The following is a 20,199-nucleotide window of genomic DNA, read 5'->3' as shown; positions in this document are numbered from 1 at the left end:
GAGAATGTAAACAAGCTGGCGAAATGACGGTAGCAGTTTGTGAAAAATGCTATAATAATTCGTGAAAAATAAAAAGCGATATGTTCCTACCGTCAAATACCGTATTTTCCGGACTATACGTCGCTCCGGAGTTTAAGTCGCATCAGCCAAAAAATGCATTATGAAGACGAAAAAAACATACATACGTCGCACCGGACTATAAGTCGCACTTTTTTGAAGGGTTATTCTATCTGATAAGCGGCGCGTGGTTACTGCGCGACTGCATTGTTTATTTAATAAATGAACAGCTGAGCAGTGATAACGCGCCCTTTGCCCTGTAAGTAGCCTAGTCTGATTATTTTAAATATCTACTACTATCTTTAATACTATCACTATCGTTATTACTAATAGTCTATATTATTATTATTATAACTAATATTAGTAGCCTATTACTGATGCATTAATCAGTTTGCTTTTAGAATATTTTTACCGGTAGGGCTATATCGCCCCATGGCTCTTTCATCTGTGTTATTAAAGCTGTAGTCATCATCGAGGAGTGTCATTCTTCATTTTTGTCAAATTTTATTTCATCAAATCAGAGGTCAAGTAGGCTATAGGTATATCATCTCCAAAGACAGGTACGGTAGTAAAAACAACCGTCTAGTGAAAAAAAAAACAACAACCGCTTTTAAATCCCCTACTTAAATCCTTAAAATGAGTCATTTAACTCATGTCTTGTGTGATCTGATCTCCAATGGTGAAATAAACCGGTTGTGATGAGTATACAGTCTGTTATTTTAGAAGATAAATGTAATATATAATTTAATATATAGACTAATAAAAATTAATATTTCATAATATAATATCACGACATATTACTGTCTGTAACTGTTTGTCACTAAAGCGTTTTCTAAGATCATAATGTCTGATATTATTATTATTATTATTATTATTATTATTATTATTATTTTACACACACAATAAGCGCATGTGCGTAAAGTTATAGTAAACCATCCCCCGCCTTTTTTTTTTTTTTTTTTTTTTGAGTCGCCGGACCCACCCACCTCCTGCGTTCTGGGACCTCCCACTTCACAAATTAAGCACTGCCTAAAATAACTACATAACTTATTTAAATAACTATAGGCCTATCATTAATAATAAAACACAGGTCAATCAAGTTTATCAAGCTGATGATTTCACTCCAAATCAGCAAATCCATTGAATTCCTCATCCTCGGTGTCGCTTCTGAACAACTCTGCCTCCAGCGGCAGATGAAGCGCCGTTTCCTCTTCTTCTGCGTGGCTGTCGTCAGACTCAGCATCAGCTCCAGTTATTCCGCGGTGAAAAAAAAAAACATATATACGTCGCACCGGAGTATAAGTCGCATTGCCAGCCGAACCATGAAAAAAAGTGCGACTTATAGTCCGAAAAATACGGTACTTTCATTCTCTTTTTTGGGGGGTTTTGTTTTCGAGGAGTAGGTTTTTATTTTTATTTTTTGTCATCGTCTAAGGTCGGTTCAGAAAAATGCTCCGCTATTTTGTTTTTCTCTACTCACGTTACATGAGCTGATAGCCTAGTAGTAGAGTAGCCAATCAGAGCGCGCGATTGCTCATATCCAGTGAATATGGATGGAATAATTGAGTTATTTGGTGTGTACATCACTGACATTCTTAATTACTGAAATTAAGTAAAACTGAAGTGATAAAAGGGTCCTTTTTTTCCCCCCCTCCCTCCTCCCCCCAGAGTAAACCTGCATATGCTACCTCCACCAATGACATAGGGAAAGAACGGAAGAAGCCCAAGGCAGAGAGTAAAACATCATCTGAAGGGTCCGCTGTGGCAGAGAACGGGGTGGAGGGCAAAGAGGCGGAGCTTAATGGGAACAAAGTGGCTCCCAACCAACCAGAAAGTGCCTTTAGCAATGACTCCAAAATGTGCAATATGAATCCTCATTTAAATGCACTAAATACAGACAGTGAGTGCCACAGAGACGAAGCTCTGAGCGCTGCTGTCTTAAAAACAGAAGAGTAAACCTATTTTTATAGAGGGGGTGAAGGATGGAAGGTTCAGGGTGAAGGAAAATCTGGAAAGATGGAAAGCCTACAGTTGGTGTACTTTTTTTTTTTTTTTTTTTTTCCTCTCCAAAAAGTGATTTAACGAGGAATTACTGTATGGATGATTTTTTTTTTTTTGGAATCCCTCTTTGATGTCAGCAGGCAAGTACAGGTTAATGATGACGATATTTCTCAATAAAAGCATAGACGTATAAAGTATACCAGTTTTAGAGAATACTACCAGTATATAAGGAGTTATGTCTACTCCCTCCTCACTAATTACCTGTCTCAAACTGCTTATGCAGACATTTTATTTTACGTTCTCTTGAATTGCTGAAGCCAAAAATCATTTTGGCGGTCGTCTTGTACTCCTAGGTCGAGACGTTTTACCAGTAGTTGGCACCATATATATATTTGCCATTGTAACTGAGTTTGTGTTGTCACAGTAAATGCTTTTTTTTTTTTTTCCTTTTCTTTTTAAGAAGTGAAACTCGCAACAGAAAAATAACGAAAGAAGCAAGAACACATTTCTCACCTGGGTCATCGCTGTGGGTTTAGTTGAGCTAAAACGTGCAGAATTGTTTGGAAATTAAGTAACTCGTATAAATACTGCAGCGTAGTTCTGATGATCTCAGTGTCAAGCTACTAGCATCGTAAGAAGTGTCGAGAAACAGAAAAATCATCGAAAAGATCCAATGACAAACGCCACCGTTTTCTTTGTCAGGAATTGCCATGCATCAATGATTGATAGTAACGTGGTTTCTTGAATCAACTGTAGAACATTAGTATGATGGTTTCAGCAACTATTTGCATGGTTCACAACTTTAAAAAAAAAAATATGGTGTGTAGTTATTATGCATGTTGTCTTTTTTCTTCCATCTCTACAAGTACTGTGCCCATTTTGCAAAATCCTAAAAAGGCTAATAATCAGTAATAGTCCTGAAAAGGTGTTAACTGTTAGTAACTGATTTGCTCTAACCTTAAATTTTTTGTGATTATTGACCTCTGTTGCATTTACTCCAAAATATCAGATGTTATCTAGCCACTTTAAATATTGTTAACCCTGGTATACTCATCCATCTTTGTATCCGTTATTGTACTTTATTGCTGTTTTCTGCATTCAAGTTAGCCAACCATATGTCGGGGGGGAGGGGAAGAGAAAAATCTCTGACGGGGGGGGAAAGCTTCAGACTTGGAATGACCCGCCCTTCCCTTTCCCTCCCTTTTTTCTTAGCTGGTAAACAAAGCAGTGAAATTATATGGCCTTTCCATTTTGAGAGTTTAGCCTAAGCAGGTAATCTTGGAATCATTTTGGTGTTTTGTTTAGTGTTTTCAGAGCTTATTGTACTTCTGAATAAGATTCATTACTTCCGGTTTTCCACCTAATCCTCCTGATGCCTTCCATTGCACATTAGTGATCAGAAATATGGTGTATTCCCCTGCCCGCAAGACTAAATAGGCTACCTTAATGTAAGTTGATCGGAGTTTCTTCCTTACTCATGGGGTGTCAAAGAATGATCTACTGTTGGGTTTGAGTGATTGTTGATGGCTTGTGGTGTGATGTATTTGAAGGAAATTGAATGCAACTTACAATGCTTAATAAAAGTCTATTCTTTTAGTATAATTCTTGTTTGGATATTTTTTCACCCATGCCTTTTCAGTTTTACATTTGCCCATTTGTATTAAATGCCTCACAGCCTTGACCTGCACAAAGCAGTAACTGAAGTTGAATGATTTACTTTTGCTCATTAGATTGTAGAGAAGTTGGTAAATTTTCCTCCACAGTTTTTCCCCTCCCTGTCCTTGAGGCTAATGCCATTCGTGGTGGTGTATGCTGAGATTCGGCAAGTATGTGATCAAACTGCAGGACATGTTTGACTTGGAAGATAAAGCTCAGTCAGGATTGTTGTCTCCCACTCGTTTTTATTTAATAAAAAAACCCCCACAAATGCTTTTTGGGGGGGAAGAAAGAAAGAAAGAAAATGGGGGGGAAAAAATCTTCACTATGCAGCCTGCCTAAGTGTCCGCGCACTTTATAATTGGGAATGTAGCAGTGTTTTATCAAACAATCACATTCAAACTCATGTGAAAGGAAAACACTAGCATTTTTTTTTTTGACCTGGGTCCTATTTTCCCATCTCTTTTGTTCTGAATTTTGCTAGGGACAAAAACTATTTAAATCCATCCGGTATTGAGTTAGAACGCTATAATCAGCAACTGCAAAATGGCTATACAATATAATTCTACAGGGCAAGCATCCATGTCAATGCAAACCACTTTTTTTTTTTAAACGCCACTGACAGGCTTATGTTCTTATAAAGGTCTGACAACATGGAACGGATTCCTACAGAGATACACCCGTGTCTGTTTACCTCAATAACTAAAGAAACAAGAATATGCATCAGCTGAGGAGAAAAGCATCACACAGGACAGTTCAAGACTGGAAAAACATCGCCTGGGCTTTTTCTGAACATCTACTGTCTAGTTTCTGAGAGTCTGAACCCACTGTAGCCTCAGATTCCTGTTCTTGGTTGACATGAGTGGAACCTGATGGTCTTCTGATGTTGAAACCCATCTGCCCCAAGGTTTGATGTGCATCCTGAGATGCTTTTCAGCTCATCATGGTTGTAAAGAGTGGTTATTTGAGTTGCCGTAGCCTCCTTGTGAGCTTGAATGAGTCTGGCCATTCTTCTCAGCGCTCTCTCAACAAAGCCTTTCCACCTGCAGAAGTGCCGCTCACTGGAGGTTTTGTTTTCTACGCCCTTTGGTGTAAACTCGAGAGACTATTGTGCACCAGCTGATCAGCAGTTTCTGAAATACTCAGACTAGTCCATCTGGCACCAACAACCATGCCAAGTCACTGATCACATTTTCCCTGCAATCTGATGTTTGATCTGAACATTAACTGAAGCTTCTGGCCTGTATTGGTATGATTTTATGCATTACACGGCTGCCACATAATTGGCTGATTGGTTAATTGCAAGAATGAACAGGTGTATGCTAACGGATGATCCGAGTTAAGTTTCCGTTAAGTGGATAAAGTCGACATGTACAATGTTTGACAGCCCTCCCAACACTCATCACAACACTAAACACACAAACTTGCCATTATCGTGTCTTGGATGTAACGTACTCTGTGTATGTGCCTCCATTGACTAGGTAGGTTATTGTACACATTTAAATTTGGGGTCCTTTGAATTTTAGTTAATGGGGTCCCTGGCTACAAAATTACAAAACGGTTTACAAATGCATTCAGGAAGGTGACGCCTATAAAATGAACCTTTCTGTTTTACACCAAGTACAGTGTCTTGCAAGAGTATTCATCCCCTTTGGTGTTTGTCCTGTTTTGTCGCATTACAAGCTGGAATTCAAATGGATTTGGGGGGGGTTAGCAACATTTCATTGACACAACATGGCTACAGCTTTAAAGGTGAAATTTGTTGTTTTATTGTGAAACAAACAATAAGATGAAAAAACAGAAATCTGGAGTGTGCGTAGGTATTCACCCCCTTGAAAGTCAATACTTTGTTAGAGCCACCTTTTGCTGCAAGTCTCTTGGGGCGTGTCTCTATTAGTTTAACACATCAAGCCACTGGGATTTTTGCCCATTCCTTAAGGCAAAACTGCTCCAACTCCTTCAAGTTCGATGGGTTGTGTTCGGGAACAGCAATCTTCAAGTTATGCCACAGATTCTCAATCAGATTGAGGTCTGGGATTTGATTAGGCCATTCCAAGACATTTAAATGTTTCCCTTTAAAGGAGAACTGAAGGCAAATTTTTTATCATCAAAATTCTATTTATCTCATTTTATTAAATATAGGAATGCATTTTTGATCACTATTTTGTCACTGCTATAGCAAGTTATGAGCGTTTGAAATACGCTGTGTAATACATCAGTCCGTATGTCAAAGCGATGGCCGTAAACGAGATCCGTTGAGACCTGTGCGAGACATCGTAGGACGGAAGTAAAACGTACGGCGGAAACCAAAGTGACCGACATCTGCCAACGTTGTCAAAAGACACGTGCGCGCGCTCTCTTGCGAATGCTGATGTAATCAAACTGGAAGTTTTGTTTGTTTTGATAGCAATCAGGAAAGTTTGAAAAAGTAGGCAGTAATCGTCATTTAAACTCGCTTTTGTGCAATATTTCATTTGGAAAACAGTTTTCAAAATAGCGGCACGGACACCTGGCCGACGCTTCACGTTTCAAAGTCTCGCACAAGTCTCATGAAGATCGCGCGGATAAGCGACGCCTGCCGTGGACCAAACGAACTAAATTCAACACGGCTAAAATCCGAATAGGCTGGTAAGTATAAAATTTAATTGCAATTAGTTGCCAATACTGGTCACGATATAGGTCACTAAAACCGAAAATGTAATTGAATAACACTTAATAAAGCAAATTTAAAAATGACTTCAGTTCCCCTTTAAACCACTCTAGTGTAGCTTTCGCAGTATGTTTAGGGTCATTGTCCTGCTGGAACATGAACCTTCTTCCCAGTCTCACACCTGTGGCTGACTCAAACAGGTTTTCTTCCCAAATTGCCCGGTATTTAGTGCCATCCATCTTTCCTGTCCCTGCAGATGAAAAATATCCCCACAGCGTGATGATGCCACCACCATGCTTCACTATACAAATGGTGTTCTCAGGGTGATGGGTTTGCACCACACATGGCATTTCTCATGATGGCTGATCGCCTCCATACCACGCTGCACTGATACAGTAATTCATGGTAAAGGCGCCCCAACCAAGTATAGGGTGGGACGGTCACCACACAGTAAGAAGGTTCTGGGTTCAAGCCCAGCAGCCAGCGGGAGCCTTTCTGTGTGGAGTCTGTTCCTACTTTTCAACCTTTATATGCTCCCACTTGGGCAAATTATCAATAACAATTCAATCTTGCATCACTGCTATGCAGATGACACCCAAATTTATTTTGCTTTATCACCTAATGATTATGCCCCCCTTGAATGTCTCTACCAGTGTATCGATCAAATCAACAACTGGATGGCACAAAATTTTCTTCAGCTGAACTCGGATAAAACAGAAGTAATTCTATTTGGAAAAAAAGATGAAAGACTCAGGATTACCACTATTCTTGACACAAAGGGGATTAAAACTAAAGAAATGGTTAAAAATCTTGGTGTTTTCATTGACAGCGAGCTGAACTTTGACAGTCACATGAAAGCCATCACTAAAACGGCATTTTATCACCTAAAAAACATTTCCAAACTAAGAGGACTTATGTCAAAAAATGATCTGGAAAAACTGATACACGTCTTCATCTCTAGTAGGGTTGATTACTGCAATGGCCTTTTCACAGGCCTGCCAAAAAAGACCATCAAACGACTTCAGCTGGTTCAAAATGCAGCGGCTAGGGTTCTCACACGAACAAAAAGAACAGAGCACATTACTCCAATTCTAAAGTCCCTTCACTGGCTTCCAGTAAGCTACAGAATTGACTTTAAAGCATTGCTGCTGGTGTACAAATCTTTAAATGGTACAGGGCCCAATTACCTCTCTGATATGTTGCAGCGGCCTAACCCAATCAGATCTACCAGATCGCAGCAGAAAAATTTACTCTTAAAACCAGTTGTTAAAACAAAGTATGGTGAAGCAGCTTTTAGCTACTATGCAGTGCAGCTATGGAACCAACTGCCAGAGGACATTAAAAATGCTCCTGCTGTTGGCAGCTTCAAATCTAGGTTAAAGACCAAGCTGTTTTCAGATGCTTTCTGCTAAATTATTAATATTGTCTTCTTTACATGTTTTATAATCTTTACTTTTACAGTCTCTGCATGTTTCAAATTTTACTTAACTTTTATTCTATTTTATTCTGCTGTTTTTTTTCTCCCCCTATTTGAACTTCTACTTCATTTGATTTTATTTCTACTATTGTTTAATTCTTATTATATTTTTTCCCATTTATTTTATGTAATTTTATTCTCTATTGTTTACTGTTTTGCTTTTACTTCTGTAAAGCACATTGAACTGCCACTGTGTATGAAATGTGCTATATAAATAAACTTGCCTTGCCTTGCCTTGTATGGGTTTCCCCGACAGTTCAAAGACATGCGGTTAGGACAGTATGCCCACTGCTCTGGGTCTGTGTGTGTTTTCACTGTTTCAGATGGGTTAAATGCAGAGAGGAATTTCACAACTGTGTGATGAATAAAACTTCTTCTATTGAGTGTAGAAATGAACATGCTTTTCAGAAGTTGGACATTATTGTAAATCTTTTTTTTTTTTTTTGATCTTAGGAAATATTCTAATAATCTGAGATACTGGATTTCTGGGCGGTACGGTGGTGTAGTGGTTAGCACTGTCGCCTCACAGCAAGAAGATTCTGGGTTTGAACCCAGCGGTCGACGAGGGCCTTTCTGTGTGGAGTTTGCATGTCTGGGTGGGTTTCCTCCCATAATCCAACAGCAGGTTAGGTTAATTAGTGGCTCTAAATTGACCGTGAGTGTAAATGGTTGGTTGTGTCTGTCTGTCTGTGTGGGTGTCAGCCCTGCGATGAGCTGGCGACTTGTCCAGGGTGTACCCTGCCTCTCGCCCGTGGTCAGCTGGGACCATCTCCAGCTTGCTCCCTGCATGGGATAACCCGGACCTTCTTGCTGTGAGGTGACCGTGCTAACCACTACACCACCTGCATGTCTTTGGACTGTGAGGGAAACCCACGAGGAGAAGAAGAAGAAACCTTTATTTGTCACACGCACACTTCAAGCACAGTGAAATTCATCCTCTGCATTTAACCCATCTGAAGCAGTGAACACACACACACACCCAGAGCAGTAGGCAGCCACACACAGCACCCGGGGAGCAGTCAGGGGTTCGGTACCTTGCTCAAGGTCAACCTAACTGCAAGTCTTTGGATTGTGAGGGAAACCTACGCAGACACAGGCAGAACATGCAAACTCCACACAGAAAGGCCCTCACCGGCTGCTGGGTTCGAACCCGTAACCTTCTTGCTACGGTATGAGGCGACCGTGCTAACCACTACACCATTAAACTGATAAAAACAAATACTACACTTGATCTTAGCCGGGGCGGCACGGTGGTGGTTAGCGCTGTCACCTCATGGCAAAAAGGTCTGGGTTCGAGCCCCGTGGCCAGCGAGGGCCTTTCTGTGTGGAGTTTGCATGTTCTCCCTGTGTCCGCGTAGGTTTCCTCCGGGTGCTCCGGTTTCCCCAACAGTCCGAAGACATGCAGGTTAGGTGAACTGGTGACTCTAAATTGACCGTAGGTGTGAATGAGTGTGAATGGTCGTCTGTGTCAGCCCTGCGATGACCTGGCGACTTGTCCAGGGTGTACCCTGCCTGGGCTAGGCTCCAGCTTGCCTGCGACCCTGTAGAACAGGATCAGTAGATAATGTTAGCCATGCAAACTCCACACAGAAAGGGCCCTATCAGCTGCTGGGCTCGAACCCAGGACCTTCTTGCTGTGAGGCGACCGTGCTAACCACTCCACCATTAAACTGATACAAATACTACACGGGGCGGCACGGTGGTGTAGTGGTTAGCGCGGTCGCCTCACAGCAAGAAGGTCCGGGTTCGAGCCCCGTGGCCGGTGAGGGCCTTTCTGTGTGGAGTTTGCATGTTCTCCCCGTGTCTGCGTGGGTTTCCTCCGGGTGCTCCGGTTTCCCCCACAGTCCAAAGACATGCAGGTTAGGTTAACTGGTGACTCTAAATTGACCGTGAGTGTGAATGGTTGTCTGTGTCAGCCCTGTGATGACCTGGTGACTTGTCCAGGGTGTACCCCGCCTGCGACCTTGTAGAACAGGATCAGTATAGCCAAAAAGCGAGGAGAACATGCAAACTCCACACAGAAAGGCCCCTATCGGCTGCCGGGCTCGAACCCAGGACCTTCTTGCTGTGAGGCGACCGTGCTAACCACTCCACCATTAAACTGATGCAAACAAATACTACACGGGGCGGCATGGTGGTGTAGTGGTTAGTGCTGTCGCCTCACAGCAAGAAGGTCCGGGTTCGAGCCCCGTGGCCGGCGAGGGCCTTTCTGTGCGGAGTTTGCGTGTTGTCCGCGTGGGTTTCCCCCACAGTCCAAAGACATGCAGGTTAGGTTAACTGGTGACTCTAAATTGACCATGAGTGTGAATGGTTGTCTGTGTCAGCCCTGTGATGACCTGGCGACTTGTCCAGGGTGTACCCCGCCTGCGACCTTGTAGAACAGGATCAGTCTAGCCAAAAAGCAAGGAGAACATGCAAACTCCACACAGAAAGGCCCGTATCGAACCCAGGACCTTCTTGCTAACCATTAAACTGATGCAAACAAGTACTACACAGGGCGGCACGGTGGTATAGTGGTCAGCGCTGTCGCCTCACAGCAAGAAGGTCCGGGTTCGAGCGAGGTGTATGGTTGTCTGTGTCAGCCCTGTGATGACCTGGCGACTTGTCCATGCTGTACCCTGCCTGCGTACAGGATCAGTATGGCCAAAAAGCGAGGAGAACACGCAGGCTCGAACCCAGGACCTTCTATATATATATATATTTATTTATTTGAGTGTGTCGCGCGTTTGGTTTCCCCGTCACTGAGCAGAGACGGTGAGCTCGGTGGCCGTTTTCTCCGGTGATGAAGCCCGCACTCAGTGCAGCCGCTCGCGGGGAGATCTGGGGCTCGAAAACCTCCCGCAAGGCGCCGCAGTGTCAGCCCGCCTGCGCCAGATCATCAGGAAAACATAGCTACATTGTCTTATGCGTTGCGTTGCCACTACAGTAGTGTGTAGTCGGCAGGGGGCATGCACACCGGACTCGCTGCGCTTCAGGAAACGCTGCGATGCGCGCGCGGAACCCTTCAGCCCGTGTGTGCGCGTGATTCCGGATCTGCTCGGGTATGAACGCATGTGCAGCGGAGGCGCGAGCGTGCTGACGGTCTTCATCGCGCCGTGTCGGTTGGCTTCCGCCGTCTCTCTCTCTCTCTCTCTCTCTCTCTCTCCCTCCGCCGCTGTGGGGAACTGAGCTAACATGGCGACTGTACCAGTGTATTGCATCTGCAGATTACCGTACGACGTAACCCAGTTCATGATCGAGTGCGATGCCTGTAAGGACTGGTTTCACGGCAGGTAAACGGATTTATTTGTTTTGTTTTTCAGCATTTCCTCATTGCCTCTGTTTCGCCCTTTTAGTCGCGCGGTGAGTAAATAAACAGCCCTGCGCCTGGCTTCACTCAAAAGGCCGCTTGAAGAAGAAGAAGGCGGAGTTTCGCTTTGCTGTCTTCTTTGAGACATATTCTTTTCCTCCTTCTGCTCAGCGTTTTCTTCCCTCCTAACACTATTTCTCCTTCTTACTCGTCCTGTGTTATTATTGTTTGTTTGTTTGTTTGTTTGTTGTGCGCTCTGGGTCTGTTGTTGAAGCGACTCGGAGAGCAGCTGCGTGCTGGAGCTTCGGTTATTTCATTTTCGGTCCTTCGATATCATGGTGTAAACCTGCCCTGGGGTGTTTCTATGGTACTTTTCACTCCGAGATCGCCTGCTTGGTGCTGGAGGAATAATAGGCGAGTTGTGCGAGGGATTTATTTATTGTTATTTTTTTTTGCACACATTCACAGCTCTACTGTCGCTCTACAGCCGCTCTGTCGGGCTCTTTCTGTCTCTCACACACAGCTTCATGGATCGGATCGGATCATATAGATCTGCTTTATTCATCACTTTACTATCTGGGTGGGAACCCATTTCACCCATTATGTAGTACGTTTGGATGAAGCAAGCCCGCTGAGGTTCTCCTGTAAGAGCATGTGGAGAGTTCCAGCTCGTTGACAGACATTTACGCGCCTGTTTTAACTCCAAGAGGACGTGTGTGTGTGTGTGTGTGTGTAAAATCATCTTTTAGAAACCCTGGATTGTGCTTTTGTACTTGGAGAAATTATGAACTGGGTGGTGGCAGGGGGAGTCAATACTTACTGCTCGAAGGGCTTGCTGTGTAATCTCGAGATTTTGATTCACCTTATTCTGAGACGCCTCTGATAAAGACACCTCCATGGATTCACGTGACACATTGTGCTGGTCAGACAATGGCCTGGGTCTGAGCTGTGTGTGTGTGTGTACTTTTACATGATGCAGCGTAATATCCTACATGTCTGCTGGAAAGTGGCTGAATCTTTCCGGGATCTGTCCCGATCCTGGTCTTTCGTCACACGTTCAGTATTTTTACTGTCTCTCCAGGCACACCGGTGATGGACATACTGTACAATGCTGAGATCAGACTACACGAGTTCAGCCTGATTATGTCATGGCCAACAAATTTGTGAAGAACGCCCCGAAAATGAAAAGTCTAGCATGTCAGATATTTATTTATTTATTTATTTATTTATTTTTTGCCTATTCTGACAGCTACTATGATTTTGACATTTTCACAGTAAGAGTTTCTGGCACTATGATTAGTCGCCATTGCAGATTAGACATTCTGAGAGAGAGAGAGGCAAAAATATCATGTAGTCTGATCCTGGCAAAGGTCAGATCGCTTTGTCTTCAGTGCATGTTAAGCTTTTATCTGTTTTATGCTTTTCATGTGTTGCACTGACACCTGCAGTGTTGACGAAACATTAAGCGTGTTGAACGAACACCTCCAATGTTGTTTCATGCCTAGTGTCAGTCTTACTTATTAGTACTAACGTGTGAACAACAGTGTTGAATTTAGATTATCGTGTTGTGTTCACTCCCTGGATGTGCAGCTAAACTTTAATGAACACTTATGTCTTAAAGTAGGAATCTCTGTGTGTATATATATATATATATATATATATATATATATATATATATATAAAATGCGTGTGTGTGTGATTGATATGTAACTCATTCATCTTATGATATGAATCATCTGATGGCTGATTGTGATATTAGATAGGATGGCTAAAACTATTTTCTGTTTTATACACACACACACACACACACACACACATGCAAATATAGTTGAATTTGTGGTGTAAAAATTCTCCCCTGAAATCGGTCACCTATAAATTCAAAACCAATATCCAGCTCTCCGCTATCATCCAAAAACAACCGTATATTTTTCAAACTGCTGCTCATGCTGTGTCAGGGTATCGTAACACACTCCGAGGAAAGAGCTACGTGCTGTCGTAGGCATTCATGAGCTCACAAGCTTCCACGATTGGCTAGTGTCGATGTGACTGACAGCAGCTAGAGTATGCCTCCCTGCCCACTAAGTGAGCTTGGCCAGTTTTGCTCCCTTGGCTCTTAGCCACAGATAGCTGTGACATCATGGAGCTTTGAACTTGCAAACTCCCAATGCTTTTATATTTCTCCAATCAGGAGTGGTGACGTCTAACTTTTTGATTTCCTCGAGTCTTTAATGAACTACTGGGTTCATTTCATATTTAATCTGATTACCAAAAAAAAAAAAAACCCAAACAAACTTTGTGTTGTCATCTGTCCTTTTTACTAGACAATATCTGTCTAGTCTGTCTACTTTCATTCTATCCACATTCACTGGATATGAGCAATCGTGCACTCCGATTGGCTACTCTACTACTAGGCTGTCAGCTCATATACTGTGAGTAGAGAAAAACAAAATGGCGAAGCGTGTTGCTGAACCAACCGAGGATGAAATAAAAACTTCATTCGAAAACGAAACCCCAGAGAATACAAAAAAGAAACCTCCATTATCCATAACCGCTTATCCTGTCCAGGGTCGCAGGCAAGCTGGAGCCTATCCCAGCTGACTATGAGCGAGAGGCAGGGTACACCCTGGACAAGTCACCAGGTCATCGCAGGGCTGACACAAACAACCATTCACACCTACGGTCAATTTAGAGCCACCAATTAGCCTAACCTGCATGTCTTTGGACTGCGGAGGAAACCAGAGCACCCGGAGGAAACCCACACGGACACGGGGAGAACATGCAAACTCCGCACAGAAAGGCCCTCATTGGTCACTGGGCTCGAACCCAGAACCTTCTTGTTGTGAGGCGACAGTGCTAACCGCTACACCACCTCCAAAAAAAGCAACAAAATATGGAATAAAAGAACATATTTTTTTATTTTTTGAGAATTATTATCGCATTTTTCACAAATTGCTCTTGTCATTTCGCCGGTTTGTTTACATTCTAAGCGGAAATGATTTTGTCGGACATTTTGTATAAAGTTTTTATTTATCAAATTTGCAAAAATCTAAAAATAAAATGCTCTGTTTTACTCAAAATCCAGTGAATGTGGATAGAATAAAACAGTTATTCCACTCAATCTCGTCGTACACGGTGCCTCGTTGGTTACAGCTCAGGTACTACTCGGTTTCATGGAATAACTGTTCATTAGTTTCTCTTACAAAGGCTTTTTGGTGGAAAAAAAGACGACGGAGTAAATAATCCACTTTTTTCACAGTGCGGTTTCCATCAAATCCTGCGCTCTGATTGGCTGGCGAGTGGGTTCGTATCCTACGGTACGGGCCCCAGTTACGGACTTCTGGTGACTTGCTTGTTCACAACAACAAAAAACATAGTAGAATTTTTTTGTCAACATTAATCTTTTTTTTAATAAGATTTATTTATAAGATTATCAAAAATCTTATACATTTTTGCCAATATTTCTCAGGAAAATACCATTAATTTTACAGCATGGATAGCAATAACAACAGTGTTCACAGCGAAAGTGAGTTTTACTACCCTGAGGAAGAAGAAATAAAAGAAAACATTTCAGGAGAAAACTAAAAACCTTTAACTTGCTAACGCCGAGCAAAAACATGGCTGAATCCTGAATGACTCCTATTTGTATAAATAGGGGACTACATAGGTGGCAACATGTAGTTTTTTTTTTTTTTCCTGCCATGGAAGTGCACTTGTATACCGAGGAGGAAGCCATTTGCATTACAGCTGTGAATGAGGATTCAAAATAGCATTAATTTTACAGCATGGATAGTGATAACGACAGTGTTCACAGCGAAAGCAAGTTTTACTACCCTGAGGAAGACAAAATAAAGAAAACATTTCAGGAGAAAGCTAAAAATCTCTAACTTGCTAACAGTTTGATCTTATTAGTTAATGAGGCCCATTTTGGACTATGTTATCCTCATCTCATTATCTGTAGCCGCTTTATCCTGTTCTACAGGGTCGGTGAGGCAAGCTGGAGCCTATCCCAGCTGACTACGGGCGAAAGGCAGGGTACACCCTGGACAAGTCGCCAGGTCATCACAGGGCTGACACATAGACACAGACAACCATTCACACTCACATTCACACCTACGGTCAATTTAGAGTCACCAGTTAACCTAACCTGCATGTCTTTGGACTGTGGGGGAAACCGGAGCACCCGGAGGAAACCCACGCGGACACGGGGAGAACATGCAAACTCCGCACAGAAAGGCCCTCGCCGGCCACGGGGCTCGAACCCGGACCTTCTTGCTGTGAGGCAACAGCGCTAACCACTACACCACCGTGCTGCCCCCATATTATCCTAATACATAATATTACGTTAGGTAAAAACTTTAAACCAGTACAATCTCTTCTTCAGAGTTTCACCAAATGGCTTTATTTATGCAATATAAAGGTCATAATACTGTATAACTTTGGTTGAGCAAAAACATGGCTGAATCCTGAATGACTCCTATTTGTATAAATGGGGGACTTCATACAGTGGAGCAAAAAAGTATTTAGTCAGCCACCAATTGTGCAAGTTCTCCCACTTAAAAAGATGAGTGAGGCCTGTAATTTTCATCATAGGTACACTTCAACTATGAGAGACAGAATGGGGGGAAAGAATCCAGGAAATCACATTGTAGGATTTTTAATGAATTAATTGGTAACTTTCTCGGTAAAATAAGTATTTGGTCACCTACGAACAAGCAAGATTTCTGGCTCTCACAGACCTGTCACAACTTCTTTAAGAGGCTCCTCTGTCCTCCACTCGTTACCTGTATTAATGGCACCTGTTTGAGCTTATTATCAGTATAAAAGACACCTGTCCACAACCTCAAACAGTCACACTCCAAACTCCACTATGGCCAAGACCAAAAAGCTGTCAAAGGACACCAGAAACAAAATTGTAGACCTGCACCAGGCTGGGAAGACTGAATCTGCAATAGGTAAGCAGCTTGGTGTGAAGAAATCAACTGTGGGAGCAATTATTAGAAAATGGAAGACATACAAGACCACTGATAATCTCCCTCGATCTGGGGCTCCACACAAGATCTCACCCTGTGGGGTCAAAATGATCACAAGAACAGTGAGCAAAAATCCCAGAACCACACGGGGGGACCTAGTGAATGACCTGCAGAGAGCTGGGACCAAAGTAACAAAGGCTACCATCAGTAACACACTACGCCACCAGGGACTCAAATCCTGCAGTGCCAGACGTGTCCTCCTGCTTAAGCCAGTACATGTCCAGGCCCATCTGAAGTTTGCTAGAGAGCATTTGGATGATCCAGAAGAGGATTGGGAGAATGTCATATGGTCAGATGAAACCAAAATAGAACTTTTTGGTAAAAACTCAACTTGTCATGTTTGGAGGAGAAAGAATGCTGAGTTGCATCCAAAGAACACCATACCTACTGTGAAGCATGGGGGTGGAAACATCATGCTTTGGGGCTGTTTTTCTGCAAAGGGACCAGGACGACTGATCCGTGTAAAGGAAAGAATGAATGGGGCCATGTATCGTGAGATTTTGAGTGAAAACCTCCTTCCATCAGCAAGGGCATTGAAGATGAAACATGGCTGGGTCTTTCAGCATGACAATGATCCCAAACACACTGCCCGGGCAACGAAGGAGTGGCTTCGTAAGAAGCATTTCAAGGTCCTGGAGTGGCCTAGCCAGTCTCCAGATCTCAACCCCATAGAAAATCTTTGGAGGGAGTTGAAAGTCTGTGTTGCCCAGCGACAGCCCCAAAACATCACTGCTCTAGAGGAGATCTGCATGGAGGAATGGGCCAAAATACCAGCAACAGTGTGTGAAAACCTTGTGAAGACTTACAGAAAACGTTTGACCTCTGTCATTGCCAACAAAGGGTATATAACAAAGTATTGAGATGAACTTTTGTTATTGACCAAATACTTATTTTCCACCATAATTTGCAAATAAATTCTTTAAAAATCAGACAATGTGATTTTCTGGATTTTTTTTTCTCATTTTGTCTCTCATAGTTGAGGTATAACTATGATGAAAATTACAGGCATCTCTCATCTTTTTAAGTGCGAGAACTTGCACAATTGGTGACTGACTAAATACTTTTTTGCCCCACTGTAGGTGGCAAAATGTAGTTGTTTTTTTTTTTCCTGCCATGGAAGTGCACTTGTATACTGAGGAGGAAGCAATTTGCATTACAGCTGTGAATGAGGATTCAAAATGGCGGTTCGGCTTGGTTTTCCCTTTCGGGCGCTCTCGTTTTCTGTTAGAATTTGGTAAAGAAAAAAATAAATCTATTATTTACCAGCTTAAGGTCGGTCCATATGGTGAAATGCTGTGACATCGGCCTTGAATACTGACCTCGGTCAAGAGGGCCTCGCTCAGTACTTTCAAGACCTCGGTCACGGTATTTCACGATACAGACCTCCCAGCTGGTAAATAACACATTTATTTGCTCACATCTGCCACGATTCATACAGTTCACAAGGACCGATATGTCAAAGCTTCATATGTCCAATAAGGGTTGTTTTACAATCAGGGTACAAAGTTTGTGTCACAGGGGTCCAAAATTCAAATTGATTCAAACTGGTTCTTGTACCAGTTTTTAAGTGAAGGACGAGTTAAAGAACAGATTTCAGGTAATTTTTTGACGTGTGTATGGTATTTTTGTGTAATCTGCTATAAGATGGGAGAAACAAATGAAGTGATTCTCGGAGAGGACATTTTTTTCGACAATTCAGAATCCACTACTTCCATAGTGCTTTTAAATATAATGGCCTTTTTCCACTACCCTTTTTCAGCTCACTTCAGCCCGACACGGCTCGCGTTTCGACTACCTCAGAGCAGCACGACTCAGCTCGCTTCAGCCTCACTCAGCACCCAAAACTCGCATGGTTTTGGAGTGGGGCTGAAGCGAGCCAAACCGAGCCGAGTGGGGCTAGGGGCGTGAGGAGACACTCCCCTGTGCACTGATTGGTGAGGAGGAGTGTCCTCACATGCTCACACGCCCCGCGAGCACGCTGGGATCTGTAAACCCGGAAGAAGAAGAATTACGAATTACGAGAATTTCTGAAGCCTTATGCGCCTCGCCTCATCTATACGCTCTTGCCAGTATCTGTCGGCGTTGTCAGTGACAACAAGCCACAGCACCAAGACCAGCAACACTAACGACTCCATGTCCTCCATGTTTATTGTTTACTATCCGGGTCGTGAGACTACCGCTTAAAAGGTCACTGATGTCACTGTTTGCGCCGCCTAACGACATCACGTGACGTCCACCCACTTTCGCTAACTCCACCCAATGTGTCCACCCACTTCCAGCCAGCACGGTTCAGCGCGGTTGTAGTCGAAATGCGACTCCAACAGCCCCGCTCAGCTCGACTCAGCCGCATTGGTAGTGGAAAAGCGGCATAAGTCTGTAAGCTTTGTGTTAGTTGTCTCTAATATTTATGTCCCAATATCTTGACCACATTTTAGGATGAAAATAATCATTTTAGATATGTTATTTTATATTGAAAAATTAGCTGTCTCGGAGAGGACATTTTTTTTTGACACAATTACATACGAATTTGATCAAAATAGTCTGAAAACTTACTGGCATTCAATATTAAAACTTAACTATGTTTCCAATGATATGGAACCAAATATTTGTTTTACGGTATAAAGAATGATTTAAGTGCATCCCTTTTGGAGCTACCGGTGGTCAAAAAAGCACTTTTTCTAAATGACACGAGTAATTTTGCTAAATATGACACATATTGCGGGCGGCATGGTGGTGTAGTGGTTAGCGCTGTTGCCTCACAGCAAGAAGGTCCGGGTTCGAGCCCCGTGGCCGGCGAGGGCCTTTCTGTGTGGAGTTTGCATGTTCTCCCCGTGTCCGCGTGGGTTTCCTCCGGGTGCTCCGGTTTCCCCCACAGTCCAAAGACATGCAGGTTAGGTTAACTGGTGACTCTAAATTGAGCGTAGGTGTGAATGTGAGTGTGAATGGTTGTCTGTGTCTGTGTGTCAGCCCTGTGATGACCTGGCGACTTGTCCAGGGTGTACCCCGCCTTTCGCCCGTAGTCAGCTGGGATAGGCTCCAGCTTGCCTGCGACCCTGTGGAACAGGATGAAGCGGCTAGAGATAATGAGATGAGATGACACATATTGCCATACATTCACCAAAAATAACGTTCTCACAATTTTTTTTTGCATGGTAAATAGAGCCATCACAGGGCTACAATAAACAACCAAGTTTATTTAGTCAAGCCTTTTGATATTGAAGATAAGTGTTAAATGTGATTTTTAGCTTGCGTACCCTGATTGTGAAACAACCCATAATAAAACCACTCATAAGTCATACTGCTCCATGTTACATGTTACTATTCATGGATTTAAAAAAAAAAAAAAATCTGCCCCGATTTTATTATTGCCAGACCTGCAGAATTGTTTGTTGACTCTAATTATAGCACTGAGATGTGCCCTTCAGTTCCATCAGCTTGCAGCTGATCATGTCCTCAAACTTCAGTTTGCTGTGAATCACTGCTTATGTAAACCAATGATCTGGTTTGGAAAACAGTGTATCGGGTTTCTTGTGCAGCACCAGATGTGGATGTAGCCTGCATCGCTGATCTGAAATCAGTTTTGTGGTTTGAATTTGGTTATTTTATCCGAAGTGACGAAATGGGGCAGAATACAGATACCCTCCAAGTCTTTGTGTTTGGGTCATTCTACAGCATTCCTGGGATTTAAATCCGTAGCTTTTCGGTCACAAGTACAGGATCTTAACCACTCAGTTATTCCAGTGCTTGTGGTACCGTATGGCCACTCAGCCTCACAGAACTGACAAAGCTCTTTGAATGAACGCTGTAACGTTTTCAAGATCATAACTCAAGTCCATTTGTCGTCAAAGACTACTATTAGCAATTCAGAACCTTCACAGACATGTTGTCTTCCAATGGTTGCATCGGGGTAAGACAGATTTCTGCAGCTTTTGGCCTTCGAGCTCATCCTAGCACGGTCCTGTTTGTTGTGTGACTTCGTATTTTGAGGTAGCAATGAATGACATCATTGCTCCCCCCACCCCCGTCTCAGTCTGCTGGG

At 42.9% G+C, this 20,199-nt stretch overlaps 2 protein-coding genes across 3 annotated transcripts in view; both read left to right on the top strand.

Moving 5' to 3' along the window:
* Positions 1 to 3,660, top strand: part of LOC132874380 (constitutive coactivator of PPAR-gamma-like protein 1 homolog) — a 72,517-nt gene extending 68,857 nt beyond the window's left edge. For both annotated transcript variants that reach the window (XM_060910516.1, XM_060910517.1), the window contains one exon: positions 1,726 to 3,660. In XM_060910516.1, coding sequence (XP_060766499.1) covers positions 1,726 to 2,013 — 288 coding nt within the window. In that variant the 3' untranslated portion in view covers positions 2,014 to 3,660. The remainder of the gene's footprint in view (positions 1 to 1,725) is intronic.
* A 7,117-nt stretch (positions 3,661 to 10,777) lies between these two features.
* The window catches only part of phf2 (PHD finger protein 2), a 160,047-nt gene continuing 150,625 nt past the window's right edge, over positions 10,778 to 20,199 (top strand). The window contains exon 1 of the mRNA XM_060910392.1: positions 10,778 to 11,113. Coding sequence (XP_060766375.1) covers positions 11,016 to 11,113 — 98 coding nt within the window. The 5' untranslated portion in view covers positions 10,778 to 11,015. The remainder of the gene's footprint in view (positions 11,114 to 20,199) is intronic.

The sequence above is a fragment of the Neoarius graeffei genome, chromosome 26 (genome assembly GCF_027579695.1).
Source record: "Neoarius graeffei isolate fNeoGra1 chromosome 26, fNeoGra1.pri, whole genome shotgun sequence".
Lineage (NCBI taxonomy): Eukaryota > Metazoa > Chordata > Actinopteri > Siluriformes > Ariidae > Neoarius > Neoarius graeffei.
This window is presented reverse-complemented; position numbering and strand designations above follow the sequence as displayed.